Here is a 23057-nt window from a genome sequence, read left to right as displayed (position 1 = left end):
TTTACTGGAAAAAATGGAATAAATGCAGAATCTGGATCAGAGAGAATTCTTCACTTTCAGTTTTCAAGAGATAAGAAAATGTCTTCTCAAAACCACACTGTAGTGAGGGAATTCATTCTCTTGGGACTCACAGACAATCCAGTGTTGGAGAAGATCCTGTTTGGAGTGTTTCTGGTGCTCTACCTAATCACACTGGCAGGGAATCTGTGCATGATCCTGCTGATCAGGACCAATCCTCACCTCCAAACGCCCATGTATTTCTTCCTTAGCCACCTCTCCTTTGTAGACATTTGTTATTCCTCCAACATTACTCCAAATATGCTGCACAACTTCCTCTCAGACCAGAAGACCATCTCCTATGCTGGATGCTTCACGCAGTGTCTTCTCTTCATTGCGCTGGTGATCACTGAGTTTTATATCCTTGCTTCCCTGGCATTGGATCGTTATGTAGCCATTCATAACCCTTTACATTACAGCACCAGAATGTCCAGGAACATTTGTATCTCTCTAGTCGTGGTCCCTTATACTTTTGGCTTCCTCAATGGACTCTCTCAGGCACTGCTGACTTTTCACTTATCTTTCTGTGGCTCCCTTGAAATCAATCATTTCTACTGTGCTGACCCTCCTCTTATAATGTTAGCCTGCTCTGATACCTATGTCAAGAAGACGGCAATGTTTGTAGTTGCTGGTTTTACTCTCTTAAGCTCGCTCTTCATCATTCTCCTGTCCTACCTTTTCATTATTGCCGCCATTTTGAAGATCCGTTCTGCTGAAGGCAGGCACAAAGCCTTTTCTACTTGTGGTTCCCACCTGACAACAGTCTCCATATTTTATGGAACCCTCTTGTGCATGCACTTAAGGCCCCCATCTGAGAAGTCTGTAGAGGAGTCCAAAATAATTGCAGTCTTCTATACTTTTTTGAGCCCAATGCTGAACCCATTGATCTACAGTCTAAGGAACAAGGATGTGATCCATGCCATGCAGCAAAGGATTCAGGGAAATTGTTCATGAAATTGCAGTTTAGCCATCTGTTCATTTGAAATGACTAAGTGTCTGTGATAAGATAGTGATTAGCACCTAGAAATGAGTAAGAGAGAGGTCCTAAATGTAATAGATTCCCTCGTTCCAATTTCTTTTTGAGGATCAGCATCATTTAGTCTGTGGAACATTTTCTTAATTCATAAGAAACTTCCCTTTTTGTTAAGCAAAGTGTTGTTAGCAACCATTCCTAGCAACCAGAATATGCTGATATCCAGATTTATAATCCTATTTGAAAAATATATTTTAGAATCATTTTAAAAGTACTCCATATTTTGTCTAAATAATTGTATGCTTCCTTTTATTTTTCAGTCCTAAGAACCACTGTGGCTTTCAGGAGCCAAACTTAAACTTAGTCTTGGCAATTCTCTTAATCTAATGGTTGATCTCTTTGTAGTCTTTTTTTAAATATTCTATTTATTTATTTCTATTTGTGATTTAATGTTTTCGTTGTGTACGTTTTGGGGTGAAAGTCACCTCAGAATTTCTTTAGAGACAGGATAGAACATAAATCAACATGCATAAAAATAATCATAAGTGACACTCAATTATACTTTGGTTCTCATTTTTATATCACTATTTATTTTAATCCTTGCAACTGAACTAGTGAGAAAACTATGACCTCCATTTATAACATTTGGAGTCTTAGGCACAGAGAGGTTAAATGACTTACCCAAAGTCTCTCAGCCACTAAGTAGCACAAAGGCAAATCCCTCGATTCCATATTCTTTCTCTTTCCAACTCACACTGCAGTGGTTAAACTCCTCAGCACTGCAAATGCAGGACAGAATGCAGGGGATAATAAACCAATGAGGTTAGTGCTGTACACGAAATCATGGTGATTGTGATGAGAGTGATACAGCTGATAATAGCTAATGTGGATGTCTTCTGACATTTCAGGTAAAGATGGTAATTTGTGTGCAATATAATTTGAATTACCTCACTGTTCCATGTAAAGCAGGCAATTTTTATACATGGTAGACTTATTTAGATAGTATTTTATGGATATATTTTCCAGATTATGAAAGCACACAGGTTCATTTTAAATAACTAGAAAATGCAGACAGAAATGAAGAAGCTACATTTATCAGTGATATGTCCTAAACCAATGGATAATTTCTGTTTATGTTTTTTATATTTCTTCTCAATAATTTTATGCATATATATTAATTAATAAAACAAAATTGGAATAATTTGCCATATACAAGTATGAACATTGATTTTCACTTGATGGTATAATGTTTGCATTTCATGTGGACTAAATGTTTTCGGTGAACACCATTTTTAATGTAGTATAAAAATTAATTCATTTTGAACTTAATTACAAAAATAATACATATCAATTGTAGAAAAACAAGCTAAAAAATATAGGGAAAGATATAAGGAATGAAAGCAAAATTTGCTTGTAATCTCCTACATAAAGAGAGCTGCTCTCAACATTTTGGTATATTTTTTTCCACTTGATTTATCTTGCAAACCATTATTCCAGCATATTGATGTATCCTATTTTTAAGATTGAGTCGTATCTCTATGTATGTATCGCTCTGAATGTTCCTAGAGGTGTAATTGCTGAATTAAATACTTTAAATGATTTTGAAGCTCATGCTAATTTTTTCTGTGGTAAATTTTTCTCCAGAAAGCTCCTAACAATTTATACTTATGACAAGTAATATATGAGATTAACCTTTTCACTATACCATTATTAATATTAGAAAATGTTATTTTTCCTCTTTACATGGTTCCACATCCAAACTCGCTGTTTTGACTTATGTCATCCAGTATTTTTGATGAGTTTTTTTTTTTGTGAGGAAGACCGGCCCTGAGCTAACATCTGCCAATCCTCCCCTTTTTGCTAAGGAAGACTGGCCCTGGGCTAACATCCGTGCCCATCTTCCTCCACTTTATATGGGACGCTGCCACAGCATGGCTTGCCAAGTGGTGCGTCGGTGCCCGCCCGGGATCCAAACCGGCGAACCCTGGGCCGCCGCAGCGGAGTGCTAGCACTTAACTGGTTGCACCACTGGGCCGGCCCTTTGATGAGAAGTTGAATGTTAATGTGATTTATTTATTTAACCGATACTTATGTAGTATTTAACACATACCAGGCACTGTTCTAGGCACTTTATAGATTAATTTATTAAATTCTCATAACAACCACATGACTACTACTACTTACTATTATTACTATTACAGATGAGAAAACTGAAGCACAGAGGGGTTAAGTAATGTACTCAGGGTCACTTGGCTAATACATGGCAGAGCCATTGTCAAAATCAGGAAGGCCATGCTCTTAATTTCTATGTTCTGCTTTCGTTCTTTTGTAGTTGATCTATTTTTCTTTCTGAATTTTTTCAAGATCTTTATCCTTGGTAGTCTAAGTGTTCATGATTATGTACTTAGGTATAGATTCTTTTAAAATTTCAGTTTATTTTGATCGGTGCTTGGCTGACTCTGAGGCTGAGGACTTGTGTTCTTCAGTTCTAGGGAATGCTCCTTGATTGTTTCTTGACCTCCTTTTTCACTGCCCTCTCTGAACTCTGGATCCTGATCCTCCTAGACTGATTTATTTTTCTTTCGTCTCTCTGTTCTCCCCCTCCTCTCCTCCTCCTCTTGTAGCTTTATTGAGGTATTATTGACCTACAACAAACTGCACATATTTAAAGTGTACAGTTTAATACATTTTGAGATATGTGTACATCCATGAAACCATCACCATAATCAAGATAATGAGCGTCACCTCTAAAACATTCCTTCTGGCCCTTTGTTATTCCTCCCTACAACTGTGTGCTGCCTGTCGTTAGTCAACCACTGATTTATTTCTGACTCTGTAGATAAGTTTTCATTTTCTACAATTTTATATACATGGAATTATATAATATGTACTCTTTGTTTTACCTGGCTCAGTTACTTTCATTCAGAATAATTATTCTAGAAATTCGCCCATGTTCTTACATATATCAATAGTTCATTTCCTGTTATTTTTGAGTAGTATTCTGTGTTGTGCATGTGTCACATTTTGTTTGTTCCTTCACCTGATTGAGGAACATTTGGATTGTTTCCAGTTTTGGGCTATTAAAACAAAAAACTTGTGTGAACATTGGTGTACAAGTCTTTGTGTGGACATGTGCTTTCATTTCTTTAGAGAAAATACTCAGGAGTGAAATGGTTGAATTGTGTGGTAGGTGTGTGATTAGTTAAAAACTTGCCAAGCTGTTTTCCAAAGTGGTTGTACGATTTTACATTGCCGCCAGCATGTGTGCAGGTTCTGGTTGCTCCACTCCCTCTCCAGCACTTAGTCTGGTTAGTCTTTTTTAGTTTTAGCCGTTCTAGTCTAGTGTTATCTCACTGTCGTTTTAATTTTCATTTGACTGATGACAGATGATGTTGACCATCTTTTCAGGTGCTTATTTGCGTGCTGTATATCTTCTCGAGCAAGGTGTCTATTCAGATCTTTTGCTCATTTTTAAGTTGGGTTGTATGTCTTATTGAATTGTAGAGTTTCTTACGTGTTGATATATCTTTTGCAGGTATTTTCTCCTACTCTGTGGCTTACCTTTTTACTTCTTACCAGTGCAAAGAACAGAAGTTTTTAATTTTAATGAAGTCTGTTTTCTATATATTTTTTTATATTTCCGCTCTTTGCATTGTATTTAACAATCTTTGCCAAAGCCAAGGTCACTAAGATTCTCTCTTGTGTTTTCTTAGAGATGTTTTATAGTTTTAATTCATCCCATGGTTTCTGTTTTTAGTTTTTTAATATGATGAATTACATTGATTTTGAAATGTTAAACTCGCCTTGCATTCCTTGGGTAAATCCCACTTGGTCATGGTATATTATTTTTATATACTGTTGGATTCAATTTGCTAAAGATTTCTTCATTTACGTTTTTACATTTATGTTCAAAAAGGATATTTGTCTGTAGTGTTCTTGAAATGTCTTTGTCTAGTTTTAGTTTTTGAGTAACCTTGGCCTCAGATTGAGCTGTGCGGTATATACCCTCCCCAGTTTTCTGGAAGGGTGTGTCTAGAATTGGTGTTCTTTCTTGCTTAAATTTTTGGTAGAATTCACCAGTGAAGCTTTCTGGGCCTGAAGTTTTGGGGGAAGCTTTTTGTCTACAAATTCAATTTCTTTAGTAGATATAGAGCCATTCAGATTATCTATTTCTTTTTGAATGAGTTGTTGTAATTTTTAACTTTCACAGGTTTTGTCCATTTCATCTGAGTAGTCAAATGTGTTGACAAAAGTTGTTCATAGTATTCCTTATTATCCTTTTACTATTGATAGCAAATGTGGTGATGTCACCTCTCTTATTTCTGATACTAATTTTGTCTTTTCTCTTTTGTTCCATTAATAGTCTGGCTAGACTGATCTCAAAGAACTAGCTTTTGGTTTCATTGATTTTTCTCTGTTGTTTTTCTGTTTTCTTTTTCATCAACTTCTGCTCTTATTTGTTTCTTATGCTCACTTTGTGTTTAGCTTGGGTTTCTTGTCCTTATTTGTTAAGGTGGAAACTTAGGTCATTGCTTTGGTACGTTGCATTTTCTCTAATAAAGGTGTTGAGTGCCATAAACAGCCTTCTAGATACTGTTTCAACTCTATGCCACAAATAATGACATGTTGTGTTTTCATTTCCATTCAGTAACAAATATTTCCTGATATCCTCTTTGACTTCTTCTTTGGTCCATTGCTTATTTAGAAGAGTATTATTTAATTTTCAAATATTTGGGGGATTTTCCAGACTTTTTTTCTGTTATTGATTTCTAATTTAGTTCCCCTGTCAGAGAACATGCTTTGCATAATTTGAATCTTTTAAAAGCTTATCTGATTTGTTGTATGTCTCAGGATGTGGGCTTGGTAAATGTTTCATTTTGACTTTAAAAAGATATATGTGCTGCTGGTATTGGGTGGAGTGTTCTATAAATGTTATCACGTTTGTTGATAGGATATGAAAGACTTGATCAACATTTACTGATTTTCTGTCTCCTTGTTCTGTCAATTATTGGTAGGGGTGTGGAAATCTCCTATTATAATTTTTTGGATTTGTCTGTTTCTTCTTTTAGTTCCATTGTTTTTTGCTCCTTGCATTTTGAAGCTCTTTTATTAGGTACATAAATGCTTAGGATTGTTATGTCTTCTTGATGAATGTACTCCTTTATCGTTATAAAGTGGTCCTCTTTACCCCTGGTAATATTCTTTGCTCTGAAGTCTACTTTGTCCAATAGTAATGTAGCCAGATCTTTTGACTAGTGCTAGCATGGTCTATTTCCATCCTTTTACTTTTAGCCTGTTTGTGTCTTTATATTTAAAGTGTTTGTTTTTGTAGGCAACATACACTTGGGTCTTGCTTTTTTATAGTTTGATGATCTCTGCCCTTTTTTTTTTATTGTGGCAAAATATACATAACATAAAAATTGCCATTTTAACCATTATAAGGTTTAGAATTCAGTGACATTAAGTACATTTACAATATTGTGAAACCATTGTGACTCTTCATTTCTGTAACTTTTTCATCATCCTAAACAGAAACTCTATACCCATTACACAATAATTCCCTGTTCTCCCTTCTCCCCTACCTTCTGTCTTATGAATTTGCCTATTCTAGGTACCTAAGATGAGTGGAGTCATATAGTATTTGGCACTTTGTGTCTGGCTTATTTCACTTAGCATGTTTTCTAGTTTCATCCATGTTTAGCATATATCAGAGTTTCATTCATCTTTAAGGTTGACTAATATCCCATTGTATGTGTTTATCACATTTTGTTTGGACACTTGGGTTATTTTTACCTTTTGACTGTTGTGAATAATGCTGCTGTGATCATTGGTGGACAAGTATCTGTATGCCACATCAGTGCTTTGGGTGTATACCTGTGAGTGATTCCTGCTTTCATTTCTTTGGGTATATACCTATGAGTGGAATTGCAACATCATATGGTAATTCCATGTTTACCTTTTTGAGGAACTGCCACACTGTTTTCACAGTCTCTCCCTTGTAATTGGGGCATTTAGAACATTTACGTTGAATGTGATTATTGATACGGTTAGATTTAAATCTGTCATCTTACTGTTTGTTTTCTGTCTCATCTGTTTTTTGTTTCCGTTCTCCATTTTTTCTACTTTTGGTTTAAGTATTTTTTATGATCTCGTTTTATCTCTTTTTTTAGCCTTTTAACGATGAATTCATTCAACCATCAATTTCTTCACTTTGTGTCCTTGGCTCATGCAGTCCTCCATTCGTTAGCTTTCTGATCTTGGGAAAATGACTTAAACTCTCCTGAACTCTAAAGAACTGGAGCTTCTTGCATTACACCACACTGCTCCCTACCATCTCTATTCTCTGGTCATTTCTGTATGAGAGCTGAAGTAAGGCAGAGTGTCACCTTGTTTGACCTCAACTGAAACGTGTGTGTTGATAGACTGAAATTTTTCACTGCTCTGCTCATGTTTGCGAATGACCATGAGAATGCTGCAAATACTGGTTTGGGATTCCAAAAAAATTTTAGTGATTAGGTGAATTCACAAATATGGAACTTGTAAATAATGAAGATCAGCTATATATGTACCACATAGGGTGGTTGTGTGGGTTAAATCAATTAATACAAGTTAAGTTCTTCAAACGATGCCTTAACACAGACTCATTTGATGTTTCAGAAATTTATTTGGTAAGTTAGTTTTTAGTAGTTTGTATGTCCAGGTATAAGTGAGGATATTTTTATGTCTAATTTTTGGTGACATTGCATAGTGTAGAATTGTGCTCTTTTCATGTGGTGAAATCAGGGTTTCCTACTCTGCTTTTATCCTGTCACTCGTCTACTTCATTTAGTCCTTTTTTTTTTTTGCAAACATGCAGGCATGGCTTTAAGGGCAGGAAGGATTAATAATGAACAAAAGTGATGTTGCTCCCTGACCCTACATTCTGCTTTCTTCACTATGATGTTTTTTTTTTTTTTGGAGCTGGCTACTACATTTTTTAGGCAGCTTTATTGAGATATGATTCACATACCATACAATTCACCCATATAAAGTTTATAATTCAGTGGGTTGTTTTATGTATTCGCAGATGTGTGTAACCATCACCACAGTAAATTTTAGAATATTTTCATCACCTCAAAAAGAAGCCTGAACCCTTCAGCTACCATCCCTTTATCCCCTGACCCTGTTTACCCCATCCCTAAGCAACCACTAAGCTACTTTTTGTCTCTATAGATTTCCCTATTCTGACTTTCCTATGAATAGAATCATATAGTATATGGTTTTTTTTTTTGGCTGGCTTCTTTCACTTAGCATTATATTTTCAAGGTACATTTATGTTGTAGCATATGTCAGTATCTCATTCTTCTTTATGACCAAATAATGTTTCATTGTGTGGATATACCACATGTTGTTTATCTGTTTGTGTGTCAATGGACATTTGGGTTGTTTCCACCTTTTGACTATTATGAGTGATGCTGTTACATTCATGTACAAGTTTCTGTGTGGACATGTTTCCATTTGTTGGATATATACCTAGGAGTAGAATTGCTGGGTTACATGGTAGCTCTATGTTTAATTATTTGAGAAACTGCCAGACTATTTTCCAAAGTGGCTGCAACATTTTACATTCCTGTAGCAGTGTTTGAGGGTTCCAGTTTCTCCACATTCTCACTAACACTTGTTATCTAACTTGTTAATTTTAGCCATTCTAGTGGGTATGAAGTGGTATCTTATTGTGGTTTTGATTTGCGTTTCCCTTATGACTAATGATACTGAGCATCTTTCCACGTGCTTATTGGCCATTTGTATATCTTCTTTGGAGAAATATCTGTTCAGATTCTTTGCCTATTTTTAAATTGGGTTGTCTTTTTATTACTGAATTGTAAGAAGTTGTTTTGGGGGAGGAGGTGGGGAAGATCAGCCCTGAGCTAACTTCTGTTGCCAATCCTTCTCTTCTTGCTGAGGAAGATTGGCCCTGGGCTAACATCCGTGCCCGTCTTCCTCTACTTTATATGGACGCAGCCACAGCATGACTTGATACGCGGTACTTTGGTCTGTGCCTGGGATCAGAACCCATGAACCCTGGGCCGCCAAAGTGGAGGGCGCGAACTTAGCCACTACACCACTGGGCTGGCCCCAAGAGCTTTTTAATATATGTTCCGAATACAAGGTCCTTATTAGATATATGATTTGCAGATATTTTTTCCCATTCTAGATTGTCTTTCCACTTTCTTGATAGTGTCTTTTGAAGCATAAAAGTTCTTAATTTTGATGATGAAGTTTAACTTATTTATTCATTTATTTAGTTGCTTCTGCTTTTGGTGTCAGATCTCAGAGTCCATTGCCAAATACAAGGTCATGAAGATTTATGCCTGTGTGTTCTTCTAAGTGTTTTATAGTTTTAGCTCTTAAATTTAAGTGTATGATCCATTTTGAGTAAACTTTTGCTTATGGGATAAGGTTAGGGTCTAACTTCATTCTTTTGCATATAGCTATTCAATTGTCACAGCACCATTGGCACCCTTGTGAAAAATCAGTTGACCATAGGTGTATAGATTTATTTCTGGTCGTTCAGTTCTGTTCCATTGATCTGTGTGTTTAAAACATTCCCGCATTTCATCGTGGCCAACACCTCTGCTGGCAAATTCCACCAGACATTCAGGAGAGAAATAATACACATTGACTCTAGCTCTTCCACAGAACAGGAAAAATGGGAAAAACTTTTTGATTCATTTTATGAGAATAGCTTAACTTTGCTACAAAAATCTTACAAGGTCATTACAGGAAAGGAAATTTACAAGCCTCTTTTTTTCTGGAACTAAACTCATGTATTCCTAAAAAAAATTAACCTTCCCAATCCAGTTATATTTTTGAAGGAGGCCACATCATGACTAAATTTGCTTTATGCATTGCCATTCAGTGTGCTACTTCCTGAAAAGGAGAAATAATAATCTGGGTAACTGCGGTTATTATCTATTATATACATCATGTATAATCTACTGTAAATAGAACTGGTCATGTTCTGTTTGTTGGCCTGGGTGGTGTTAACACATGTGTACACTTTTGGATAACTTATCAATCTTTACACATGGATTTGTGCTCTATTCTGATTGTATGTCTTATTTCAACAAATATGTTTATTAAAAAGAGAAAATGAAAGCACAACAACAAATGAAAAACATAACAGTTATCCAACTGAGAAGTGCCCAGAGGACTAACCAGAACGTTTGGGGAAAACAAACCGAAACAGACCTAACAAGTTAAAATGCAGAGTTATTTAGAGTCAATACAAACCAGAAATTTACCTTATTGAAGGTGAAATTGTAGAGATATACACATGTGCATGTGAGTATTCTATCATGTATACATACATATATATGATATACATAGGTACATGCATTATATATATGTGTGAGTGTTTGTGGACACACATGCACATATGCGTCTCTCTATATATAGAACTTATGGGGGGTATATATGTGTGTGTGTGTGTATTTATACATATACATACGGCTGATCTGGAGAGGGAGGGAGGGACAGATGTTTACTGACCACCTACAAGGTTTCTCAAACTTAATTTTTCCAACATTTGAAATGTCATTTTTTTAAACTTAATATATGTTTCAATAATACATTTGTATTTTAATGTGTTATACCAGTATAATCCCAGCATTTTTAATTTGTTCATTAACGGCAGAATTCTCCAGCTTGTATGCATTCTCTTGATGCTGTGATGTAATAGGCTGGGCGCTGACAGCCTCCCTTTTGTATTCCAGAGGTTGTGTGAAACCTCAAGTTTGTGGTCTCTCTCTGGCCTGCGGATTTGGACCAAGTTTCTGCACGTGCTCACTAGCTGTCCTCCAAAATTCACTCTAACCACCACTGTTGGGAGCATACACAGAGAAGAAGCCCTAGGGTGGAGGTGTGTGTATGTGGGGCACGCAGAGCACTGGGGGTGCCTAAAGGCCAGCTGGGGAGATCCATGGGTGAGGTATACCCCACAAGTCGTGGGAGACTTCTTGATGGAGTGCTCAGTGCAGTTACAGGATCCACATCCTTTAAAGCCCTCTAAGAGTACCTATCTGCCAATGCCCCCAAACTCTTCAACCCATCCACACTCATATTTTTGTGCTCCCACAGAGGGCTGGAACTTCTCTTCTTGAAACCTGGACTTCCACAAAGGCCCTCTCCTCTGTGTGTCATGATCTAAGACAGTGTTTTCAGGGGTTTCCATGCAGCAGCTGAAAGGAGCTTGAGCTGGTTCACGGGCCACTGCAGGGTCCAGAGCTGGGACCGAGGTCTGTCTGCCTATTACCAGATGCATGGCTGGGTGAGACTCCCTCTGGGTCCCTTGCCATATGGTGCTGGATCCCACTTCTCCCACAAAGGCACTTTTGTCTATGGATGGATGCCAAAGCATTGTTAGTGCAGGAGTAGAAAAACAGGAGGTGTCATCTTCCACCATGATGCTGATATCACTCTCCTTCTTTGAATTACAGAGATTCCAATTTGACTCAGTTTTTCAGAAGCCTGCTATTTGCCTACAATTCTCTACAACCTCAGACCCTCCCAGACCCACTCTATGAAGAACATAGAAAGAATGTTCTCAGATCTACTTACAAGGGGCAGGCAAATAAAAGCCAACAAATTGGTTCTGGTCATTCTGCTGGGAACAGAGGGCAGTGGACGTCTCATACATTCTGGTTTGGAAGCAAGACTTCTTGTTCTCTGTGGATGAATAAACAACAAGAAAAGAGAGCCTGTGGTAGGTAAATACATGCTTGATTCATCTGAAAAGATCATCTCCTCCCCTTCAACTTGAAGGTTAGTGTAGGGAGAGAGCATGGGTAGTTCCCACTGTTCACCTTCTCCCTTAATATTCAGAACAGAGAATCAGTTTTATTTCGGGTGTCAATTCAAGAAACTAAAAGATAAAATTCCTAACCCCTCTTGCACATAAGAGTGACCAGACCAAATTCATGCCAATGATGTCTGACAAGAAGTATGGAGTGGGGGTTTGTGGAGGCTGCACAGATGGAACTGACCTAGATGGGAGGTTCAGCATTAGACACATGTGACAGCAATCCACAGGTGTTGTAGGTATTATCTCATATACACCTGACGATGTTCCTAGAAAGCTGTTTTGAGCACCATCCCCATTGTGCAGGTTGGGAGACTGGGGAGATCTTGAGAGGCACAGTGGCTTTTCCAGGACACAGAACTGGTAGGATAAAAGAGGTGTGACTTCAGCTCTGTCTCCTCAAAGCTGGCCACTGGTTCCGCTCCCAAGGAGCTGTGGGGAGGGTGGTGATGGATATTTGTGTACAGTGATGGAGATGACATGGGCAAGGAGGGAGAGTAGCCAACAGCCTAGCGGGGTCTTTGGGTGGGTCTGATTGAAGGAAGGGGCCAAGTAATAGAACCTTGAAGAAGTGACCTCACTTCCTCGGTGACAGCCCCCAACAGAACTTAGAACTCTGGTTACCAGGCACCCACATTGTAACCACAGCCTCCTGTCCAGTTCATTTGAGTGGAGACACTCGACACAGCAGGATGTTCTCGTGTTGTCCCGTGACTTTCCGAGGCTCTGGCCCCCGGAAAGCCAAGAATGAGAGCATGTTAAGTCGCTTTAGACATTGGCTCAGCCCTCACCTCGAATGTCTGTGGCCTTTTGGCAGGAGGAACCATCAGGTAACAGCATAGCCCAGGGCAGGCCACTCTAGGTCAGGCCACAACTGTGATCCCAAATGGACAGCCCCACACCCCTTGACCCTCATTGTGTGTGTGTGTGTGTGTGTGTGTGTGTGTGTGTATGTATGTGGGAGGTGGAGTAAGAGAAGGTAGTATGAGGAGGAACCACCCTGAGCAGGAGCAGGTAGCTAAATGGTGGAGATCTGGTGGTGTGTCATGTTCATACTGAAGATTTGGCTGCAGGAGAGGATGGTGAGTGCTGGGGACCAAGCTCTTCTACCCACATGTGAATCCCAGGCCATCGAGGTGTCATCACATTCCTTCCCTCATGGAGACTATGCAGATGCCCCTCTGTGCCTGAACTGTGGTGGGGTTTCCCTCTGTGGCAAAGTCCAGGCAGGCCCCTGATGCCTCCTGGCCTGACTTCTGGGCACTGTCACTGCAGAGCTGCACCAAAGTGATGGTTGAGGAGCTGGTAGATAGTTTCCAGTTCGCCATCTCCCTGGAGAGGACACAGGTGCACCAGTCCCTCAATGAAGAGGGCTGGTCTCAGGTGAGTGTGGGTGCAGAGGGGTCTTCATACCCAGGACTCTGAGATGACCAAGGCACTACTAGAATGCAGACTCAAATCTGAGTCTCCCCTGGAACCCCCCAGGGTTTTCTCATTAGAGTGTTCCACAGTCCCACTCCCAAAGGAATCTGGACCTCCACTCCTTCCCACCAGCTACACAGGAGGGTAGAAAGTCACCTCAATCCTCCCGGTGGTTCACCATGATGTCATTGAGTGTATGTACCTCCTCCTCTCCCTCAGTGTGAGCATGAGTCCACCGTGAATTTCAATGAGGCCTGCAGGATGCGGGCCCTCCAGACAGGCATGATGGAGAAGCTGACAGAGTCCATCGCACCAGCTTTCCTGAGGAACATCTCTAGCTTCACCACCTTCATGGTCAACTACTCGGCCTTAGACACATCCCACCAGGTCCTGGACCAGCTGTTTACTAGGTGAGTGGCCACTCCCTCCTCAGCACAGTGGTGACTCTGCCCCCTGCCAGCTGTGTGTCCTGGGAGTGTCACCAAATCTCTCTGAGCCTCAGTTTGCTCCTCTGAAAAGTAGGTTGGGAGAGGATAAATTTCATGGGGATCTTGTAGGAACTCATGGGATCAGCCATGGCGGGTGCTTACCTGGTGCCTGGCTCTGCAGAGAGGGCTGTGGACGTGCTGTGGTTGTTCATGGTGTTTATTTCTCTCTTCCCCGTGAAAAGTAGTCTGCCTCACCCATCTCTGAGATGCGGCCTTTCTGAATTTGGAAAAGCACATGGAAACCACCCTGTCAAGGAGTTGGAGAGTCCATCCAGCTGGTCCTGGTCCTTTTCCTTGGGGCAGCCAGTCAAGGATCTCTGGGGCAGCAGAGAGGCCCTAGGCCCACTCAGGAGTCTGGGATGGTTCTGGGTGGACTACATTCATTCAACCATGTAGATTAAGCACCTACTGCATGCAGGACATTTGGAGACAGTAAACTCAGTGAATGAAGGAGACACAATGCGTGGCCTCAATTTCCGTCTGAGAGTCAGACATTGACATTAGACATCATTCGCAGGTCTTGTCATCCACCGTCCATCCCAAGGGATGCCCTCATAGCCTCCTTGACATCTGGAGGCATCTCCCCTTATTCCAGCCAGGAGGGCAGAGCGCAGGACCACCTAAAAAAGTGAGTGGTCTTTGGGTCCAGAAGGGTGGCCTCCTGTCTCTGAAGAACAAGCTGTGGGGGGAGAGATGGAGGCTGTGGCTGAGGGGAGCCTGTCAGAAGCCGCATCTCACGCATCTTTTGATTCCCATGGGAAGGCAGAGGCCCGGTGGCTTCCACTCCAGGAGGACAGGAGTCAAAGAGCTATGGATGGGTGCCAGGACCCCTGGGAACCAGAGGGGTGGCTGGGCTGAGTTCTCCCCTAGAAACCCATTCCCACCACAGACCCATTTGAATCTGCCTCCCCTTCTCCACATCTACCTCTTCTGACCACCGCCTCCAGGCCCAGAACAGGAGGTGTGTGAGCAACCTGGTCACAAATCTGTCTCAGTGCTCAATCCAGTTGCACAAGTGCATGGAGGGCTGGGGTGGGCTGTGTCCCAGACCTTCAGGAGAAGAGTGTCAGTGGGAAGAGAGTCACAACAGACTCTGTGTCAACCTGCTGGATAAGCAGGCCTGCCACTGCCAGGACAGCCTCACAGGGGTCAGGGCTGCCAGGTGGCTCTCACCTGGATGGAGAGGGGCAGGCATAGGGCCCAGACCCAAGCCAGGGTGCCTTGGGTGAGAAGTGTGGAGGGAAAGGCCAGGCCTCTGACTCTGTTGCCCCATTGTTTCCCCCAGTGCCATCTCTTCTCTGGTGGAAACCTGCCTGGACCCATTGCAGGATTTCTGGGAGCTCCTGCAGTATCCCTGCTTCAGCATGAAGCTGGCCTCTCTGCATCTCAGCTTGCCTGGCTCGGGGCTGCAGGGCCACGCCTACCTTCTCCAGGTCCAGCTGGAGCATCCACGGCCCATTGAGGCAGAGCTGGAAGGTGAGGCGACTGCAGTCTTGGAAGACAAGTTGCAGAGTGTTCAGAGGCTTGGTTCACTTCAAGGCAGTGGGGTCTTTCCTGGCTTTGACAGGAACAGGGGAAGTCAGCTACTTGAGTGACACTGTTTCTTTCTCCTGCTGCAGTACCATCTCCAGAACTCCCTCCAGCTCCAGAGCCAGAGCAAGGGCCAGCTCCACGGCTAGATCCAGCTCCAGCTCTAGTTCCACCACCTGTGCTAGAGCTGGAGCCAGTGTCACCTCCATCAGTCCTTCCAGGGCCAGAGCCACCACCAACCTCAGCTCCAGCCCCAGTGTCAGCTCCTGAGCTGGAGCCAGCTGGACCATTGGCTCCAGGGAGAATCCTCCCTCCACCTGGAGAGATAACAGCAGAGCCAGATCCAGCCCCAGAGCCCGCCTGCCCCTGGGACGTGACCACCAAGAACCTGCTGAGGGAGGAGAAGCCTGACTTCTTGGAGTTCCCTCCCCGGCTGGTGGCAGAGCAGTTAACACTGATGGATGTGGTGAGCAGCGGGGCTCTCAGGGCAGGTGGGGCCGGCCTTCCCTGTGCCATCAGCTGCCCCAGACCTGCCAATTCCTCATCCAGAATCCCATGATCTCGGTCCAACCTCTTGCTTCCCCACTTACCCTCATGTGACCTGAGCAGCCTTCTTAACTCCCAAGCCTTTGCTGTCCTCATGTGGACAGTAGGGATGGACTTTGAGAGCAGCTGCCATGCAGAGTGGCTGTGCAGGTGGAAGAGGTGGAGCAGAGAGGAAGTTGGGCAGAGTCTGCGCTTTGGTGGGGGAGGGGAGCACACGAAGTGCTGTCTCGTCCTTGGGTAGTTCACTCATTTGCCCAGGAGGCCTCAACAGCCTCAGCACTAATTGGGCACCTCATGTGTACATGACTACAAGGCAGACAAACAAAGCCCGCAGTTGTTGCTGCCTTGCGGGAATGTGCATCTGAAAGAGGAGTCAGACCCCAGGATGGTCAGAATGGGTGGAAGATGCCCCTAGAGATGGTCAAGCAGGAGCCGAGTTCTGGTGCTTGGAGGAAGTGAGACTGGGCGGCGAGCAAATGCCACTTCCCTGCGCCACAGTATCGGTTCCTGGGTCATCCTGTGCTGGGTGCCCTCAGGGGACACAGGCAACACTCAGGGACTCCACAAGCCTCAGGCCACATTCTCAGCTTCCTGAGCTCCAGCTCTCACCACTGACCCAGCCTGGGACTGGGGGCTGCGGAAGCTGACCTGGGCTGTGGCAGGGCTGGGTGACACTCCCTGTCCTCCCCAGGAGCTCTTCAAGACAGTGAGGCCCCACGAATTCCTGGACTCCATCTGGTCCCAGGGTGACAACAGGGGCATTGAGCACCTGGCACCGACCATCCATGCCACCACGACCCACTTTAACAGAGTGGTCGAATGTATTGTCACCACCTGCATTGGGGACCCGAGCATGACAGCCCAGGACAGGGCCAGGGTGGTGGAGCTCTGGATCCAGGTGGCCAAGGTAAGATGTGGGAGGCCCTGGGAGCCCCTCTCTGGAGTCGGTGGAACTGCCCCTTCTGCTTTCTCAGCTCTCATGTTTGAAGTCCGTCGTCTGAGCCTTTGCACAATCCTTAGGCCCCTCCTGCCAGGCCTCGATGACCTGACTCCTGGTCCCAGTGGTGGGAAGCTCACCCCTTCCTGGGCTCCTCTCTTGGCTTGAGCTGAAATCCTCCTCCCTGGAAGTATTCCTCATCAGGTTCCAGCTGTGCCTTTCCCAGGTTCCCTGAGCCACTGTCTCATCCAGGACAGGAGACGTCAATGAGGCGACAGAAGCCAGAGGAAGCAGGGCTCCAGCTCCCCCTCACAGCTCATTCTCTTCCCTTCCCCAGGAATGCCACGGCCTGAGGAACCTTTCCTCTCTCCATGCGATCTTCTGGGCTCTGGAGGGCCCCTCCATTCAACGTTTAAAAGAGACGTGGAGACAGGTGTCCAGGTGGGTAGGCCTCTCTCCATGCGAGCACCACCTGGGTGGACCAGACACCCCCCACAGGGCTGGCATTGCCCTTCAGTCAGTTGGGACCTCCTGGCAGACAGCAAACCCTGGGGATAGGGTCTGACCTGGTTGGCAGGCTTCAAGTCTTTCTGAAAACTTAGGCCAGTCGTTCTGCCTCAGGAATCAGTTTCCCTAATGACAGATCATGGCTTGAACCAAATTGAAGATTTTCAAGTGTTTGCAGCAACAGAACTCTCTGTCCACATGAAATTAAGACTGTTTAAAACACATCTGCTGAGAAAATAAGAGAATGGAGGCCCCAGGTGACAATAGGAGAGCCCCCTCCTCAGTCCCAGACACCTCAGGGCTCAGACGACACAGTGAAAATGCTCATCCAGGCTGTCTGGATGTTCTGGGTTTTCAAACAAAAGGGATTTACCCTCAAACCACTCCACAGTGTTTCTTTCCTTTTTTCCCTCCTCAGGAAGAACTGTCAAATAGTTAAAAAGATCTTCCAAACATGCCACCGGGAGAGCAGGAAGCTTCTCAAGGAGGTGAGTGGAGTCTGGAGATCTGGAAGGATGGGAGGTGAGGTGGGGAGGGACCAGGCAGGATGTGCTTTGGTAAGTTTTTCACTTAAGGTTCCCCGAGAAATAATGGTCTGTCTTATCCAGCTGGACAGGAAGCGGGGGTGTGAGCTGCAGGGTCAGGTGGGGACTGTTTGGGGCAGGAGGCCTTGGTCACGGGATACAGTGGTGTCGCCTGGACTGTTGCAAGAGGTGAGGAGGTGGCAGAATGAGCAGGTGTCTGGCTTCCATGCAGACCCATCAGCTGGCCCTCACCATCCTTCAGGCTGGCGGGTGGATGGAGTGGGTGGGGGTTCCTTTCTTCCTAAAGCAGCCCAGTCTGTCCTCAGGAAGCCAGGCCCCTGCTGCTCCTTCTGTCTTCACTGCAGCTCGCAGGGGAGGGCACTCAGGCCTTGTCGACAGAGGGGCTGCACAGCCTTGGGCCAAATGGTGGATCTGGGACAGAACTGTGTGCTCTCTGGGACTGTGCACTCTAGCCCGATAGTGGTCACTGCTGACAAACCAGTGAGTCTCCCCCGGTGCCTTGTCGACAAGGATACGCCCCAGATGGCAATGAGAATTATCAGGGAACCTACAGATTCTTAATGGACCTTCCTGACAGATTCTTAATGGCCTCCATCGAGGCCCTGGCAGGAGGGGCCTAAGGATTGTACAAAGGCTCAGACCACAGACTTCAAACATGAGAGCTGAGAAAGAAGAAGGGACATTAGAAGTTTCCAAGTGAAAAAGGATGCAAATGTCACCATTACCCAGTGCCGTGGTCAACTCCTACACTGTCACTCAGATGTGGCACACGGGGGTCCCCTTCCTGAGTGAGTGAAGGAGGAGTTCTGTGCAGGGACAATCCTGAGGGGATCCTAGGGAGCTAAGGACTTTGGTATGGCCTCAGGGCCAGCCTGGTCTCAGAGAATCCCAGGGGGCTGGAAAACACAGAAGCCACTTGCATGGGACCCCGAGACACCTTGTGCCTCTCCATCCATGGCTCGGGTTGACTGAGGGCCTCAACAAACCCCGAGAGTCCAGAGGACAGGACATTGGTCCGAGGTGTGTCTGGAGGAAGAGTGAAGGCCGGGGGCCAGGGCCTCTGGCTGGGAGGGGGAGCGGTCTCTTCTGTGGGCCCCTGAGCAAGTCACTGCCCCTCTGTGGGCCTCGGTCTCCTCATCTGGGAAATGGAGGGAGATGATCTGTGGTGCAGGCCTCACAGGGGTGATGAGGTACAAGGGGGAGAGGAACGTGCAGGAGCTTTGTGCTCTTCCTCCTCGATGGGGGAGGGGACAGCACTGGTGACAGTCAGATGATACTGAGTCCTCAGGGGACCCTGGGATGCATGGGGAGTCCTCCTCACACTTTCCTGATGAGGAGAGAGGCTTAGGGGCCTGGGCAGGCCTGAGGGCACAGAGAAGGGAGTGTTGGATCTGGGAGTGATCTAGCATCAGGGCACCCTGGAATGGGAGCAGCCATAGACACCAGATGGCCAGGGTCCAAGATCAGGGGCCTGGGAGCCATGGGGAAGGGAACATGGCCTCCCTGAGCCTGTCCTTGACCCCGCAGGAGGTGATATCTGTGAGGGCCACCCTGCAGATGGACCCCCAGGGAGCCCAGGAGAGACAGCAGCAGCAGGTGAGGTGGCCTGAGGGGGAGGGTCTTAGGTGTCAGAGGAGAGGTCACTCACCTCACGGCTGGAGGCCTCCCTAAGAGAGGGGTCCCTCCTCCTGCAGCCCAGCTCCAGGAGCCCAAGAGCCTGAAAGGCCTGCCCTGGAAGTGACCAGGAGGAGGCCTGGAAGGGCTGGGCCCAGGATGTGTTAGGGTGGGGAGGGGCAGGGACCACATACCCTGGGATTTGCCAAAAGCCGCCCCTGGGAGGTGACTGGGGAAGTTGGGTGGCCCTGGAGGGGGCAACAGGGGGGAGGCCGCTGAGGGTCCTAGGCTGTTCTCTGTGGGAATCTGTGGTGGGCAGGAGGCTGGGGTGAAGGGATTTGGGGGAGGGTCCATGGGGGCACCTGAGAGGAGGGACTCATCTCACCACTCCCACCCTGATTTCACAGGGTGTTGTCCCCTTCCTGGGCATGTTCCTCTATCACCTGAAGCTGCTGGACATTGGGATGGAGGATGATCTGGAAGTGAGTGAGTCTGGAGGTGGGGCCAGGGAGCAGGATCCTGAGGTTTGGGAGGCGAGAGCCCTGCACTGGGACCTGAGCTCTCAGTACCTGGCAAACCTCCTCTCATGAGAGCCCCATGGCCACCCCTGGGAGTTGGGCAGTCAGACCCATCTTAGCAATGTGTCAATAGACGCTCCGCATAAGCCCCCCACCAGTCTACCTGGGCTGGGGAAGCTCATAGCTGCCTGCCTGCAGAGCTGCAGGAGGCTGTGTCTGAGATGGATTCAGCCTCCCCCTCAGGCCCTGCCCCTGGGGGAGTGCCATCAGCCCCTGCAAGTGAGGAAGCACTTCTGTGTTCCAGCTGTCCCTTCCTCCCTGAGGCCTCAGTCTCCCCGTCTGTCATCAGAGAGGGTGTGCTACATAAGGTCTCTGGCCTCAGCTCCCCTGTCCCTCCTGCTCTGGAGCCCAGAGCCTGGCCCAGTGTCAAGTTCTCTTTGTGGAAGGTCTGCCCTCTGCTGGGCCCTGACATTCCTGCAGCCTGAGAAGGGGTGGGATGGGGGTTGGTTCTGGGCTAAGGGGGCTGTTTCTGATGGACATTGGCTGTCTCCCTTCCAGGGAAATCGGGTCAACTTTCAGAAATGGTGTGACGTGAGCAGCTACGGGGAGGGTGGGGATGTGGAAATCAGAGACCTCCCCTGGCAAGACTTTCTCTGGCCTCATCCCTTGGGTCTAACATTTATTGGGAGAGTCAGATCCACAAAGCTGGGGATCCCATCACGTTGGCGGGTGCGGGAGGGACTGGCATCAAGGACACCTTCCTGGATGAGGAAGTAATTCAAGCCAAGCCAACTGTGAGGACAGGCAAGTCCTGAATGGAGTGGGAAGGAAGGAGGGTTCCCGAGTGAGCACAGACCCCAGACCAGATCCTCACTCCACACAAGTCCCTGGCAGCGTTCCCCACCCAAGCCCTGTCTGCATCCTGTCCTTCCTCCCAGAAATTCAAACTCATCCGGAGGATCCAGCTGCTCCAGCAGGCTGCAAATGCATATGACCTGGAGCCCGACGAGCGATTTGGGGCCTGGTTCCAGGCCATGGAGCCCATCAGTGTCCATGAGAGGTGAGGGGGACAGGAGTTGGGTGAGGGCAGGACAGACTATCTCTGATGGCCAGCTCCAGAGCCTGTGGCCTGGCTCGCTGATCAGCCTCAGAACTCGTAGCGTGGTGACCCATGGGGCACCAGGACTCAGCTGCTGGCAGGCTCTGGGAGGGGCACCTGAGGTGTGGCTCCTGGTAGCTCACAGGTCCACTCTGTCCTGTAGCTACTGGGTCTCCTGCCGGCTGGAGCCCGCACACCAGAAGGCGAGCAAAATGCGGCTCTTCAGGAGAAAGAGGAACCGGACATCCTCCAGTTCAGGGCCGAGTGAGTGTTGGGACCAGGAGCAACTGAATCCAGGGGCTCAGTACAGCTTCGGGCTAAGCATGGGCCTCGATCCCAGCTCCACTGCTGAGCAGGCCTGGGACAGGCCGCTCCCCTCTCCTCTCTGGGATTCAGCTGCATCCACTGAAATGGGTGATGCTAAATGATGCCTCCTGCATCAGGGACAAACGGGGTGCTGTTGATGGACTGAGCACTCGGTACAGGGTTTGAATCAGAGTGCAGTGGGGCAGGGAGTTGTGCCATGAATCTCACGAAGGTTCCCCAAAATAGTCTGTTTCTTCTCTTCAGCCAACATGCCCTTGGTGATGAGCCGTCACACTCTGGAGACCACAAGTGCAGCTCCTCCTGACGAGCAGGGACACTGGAACCCTCGGGGTGCACCGGGCCAGCTCTTGCCACCCTGAGTGAACGAGGACATCCTAAGACTTTCCCTGGTTTCCCCTAAAGACCCAGAGGGAGGGCACCACCCCCTCCAACTCCCTGATATCTCCATGCCAGCCACTGTTAACCCATTGGGGAGGAGTGATATTATTTCTTTAATAGTAAATGGTAGATTTGACTCTTACGTTATATCCTGTTTCTGTCACAGCCTGGGTGTTGTGGTGTGGTTCTTTCACTTCTTATGCTCATGTAAATGAGACACAGAATCTCACTTTCCTCCTTGAATTAACTTGTGTATGGTCACAGCTTATTGTATGTGGGAGAAGGGAGGAGGGCCAGCCTCCTCCCTGGCTACTGAATGTAACCCTCAAGTCCCCCTTCCTCAGAGGACAGGTGGATTTCAGTGTGGTTCACCTGGGCCAGGAGAAGAGACAGCCCCTCAGATCTCCCTGGATGCAGAGGTTGGAGGGACTTTCCCAGGCAGAGCAATAACCACTGAAATGTGGGTGTCTTTCAAATAGCACTTACCAGGACCATGTCCTTCCCCAGGACAGCGGCTGTCTTTCTACAGCTGTCCAGGAAGAAGGAATGTTTTTTGCTTCTCTTGTTGAGGTTTCTTTGATCAGATATTGGAACTTGCCGTTTTCTAATCAGTGTCTGGATTCGCATCAACACTAAATGAGGAAAAAATGTAAAAAGATAAAAGTTTGCATGTGGAACGGACAAGGACAGAGGAAGACCATGTGCAGATGGACTAAGGGCCAACAGGACGTCCCCATCAGGCCGCCTCTAGGGCTCCCTGTTCACCCTTCGCCTAGACTGGAATCCTCCTGGGATCCTGGCCCATGCCATGGAAGTCCTTTTCCCGCTTGTTTCATGTCTAGAGGGAAAGACTCATGATGCAGCTTTTAAACCTACAACAAGACTTTGTTCTATAAACGTCACTGCTCCCTGTGAATTAGGAGTTCCAGCATCCCTGCACTTCACTGTAGGATTCTTTTAGGGTAGAAATTCCCTAGAAGGCCCCCAGCCTCTCTGTCAGGTACATCGTGGCCATTCCTCCCCAGTTGGGCCTGATGAATCAGGGGTGAGCTCTGGTTTGCCAGGACAATAGACCTTAATCTTGTCCACGGAATGACCCACACCAGCCCTTGCTGCCCTGGGTGACATCTGGGCCCATGAGGTTCTCAGGTCCATGGTCTCAGACAATCACTGGTTTACACACTCAGTTGTGTTGTTACTGACTTGTCCCAAAGGGGCAGCTTGGCCTGAGCGCATAGAGCACGTAGCCCCTGGGACGGCTGTGTTCTTTTCCCCA

The 23057-nt window shown here is 46.2% G+C and overlaps 2 protein-coding genes and 1 long non-coding RNA gene across 3 annotated transcripts; all 3 read left to right on the top strand.

Annotated features, from left to right (window-relative positions):
* Nucleotides 1–1183, top strand: LOC131395853 (olfactory receptor 5M10-like). The gene has a single exon (XM_058527663.1). It carries the CDS (start codon nt 79–81, stop codon nt 1009–1011), a length of 933 nt encoding a protein of 310 aa, XP_058383646.1. The 5' UTR covers nt 1–78; the 3' UTR covers nt 1012–1183.
* A 12480-nt stretch (nt 1184–13663) lies between these two features.
* LOC131395852 (uncharacterized) lies at nt 13664–15094 on the top strand. The gene is made up of 3 exons (XR_009216385.1): nt 13664–13702; nt 14298–14408; nt 15066–15094. It is a non-coding gene; the product is annotated as an uncharacterized LOC131395852 (long non-coding RNA).
* Nucleotides 15095–16690: 1596 nt separating this feature from the next.
* On the top strand, nt 16691–20123 carry LOC131395472 (ral guanine nucleotide dissociation stimulator-like). Its single transcript, XM_058527335.1, has 5 exons — nt 16691–16763; nt 17131–17234; nt 17719–17788; nt 19373–19470; nt 20111–20123. Exons 1-5 carry the CDS (start codon nt 16710–16712, stop codon nt 20121–20123), a joined length of 339 nt encoding a protein of 112 aa, XP_058383318.1. The 5' UTR covers nt 16691–16709.
* The last annotated feature ends 2934 nt before the right edge of the window (nt 20124–23057 follow it).

The sequence above is a fragment of the Diceros bicornis genome, chromosome 31 (genome assembly GCF_020826845.1).
Source record: "Diceros bicornis minor isolate mBicDic1 chromosome 31, mDicBic1.mat.cur, whole genome shotgun sequence".
NCBI lineage: Eukaryota > Metazoa > Chordata > Mammalia > Perissodactyla > Rhinocerotidae > Diceros > Diceros bicornis.
This window is presented reverse-complemented; position numbering and strand designations above follow the sequence as displayed.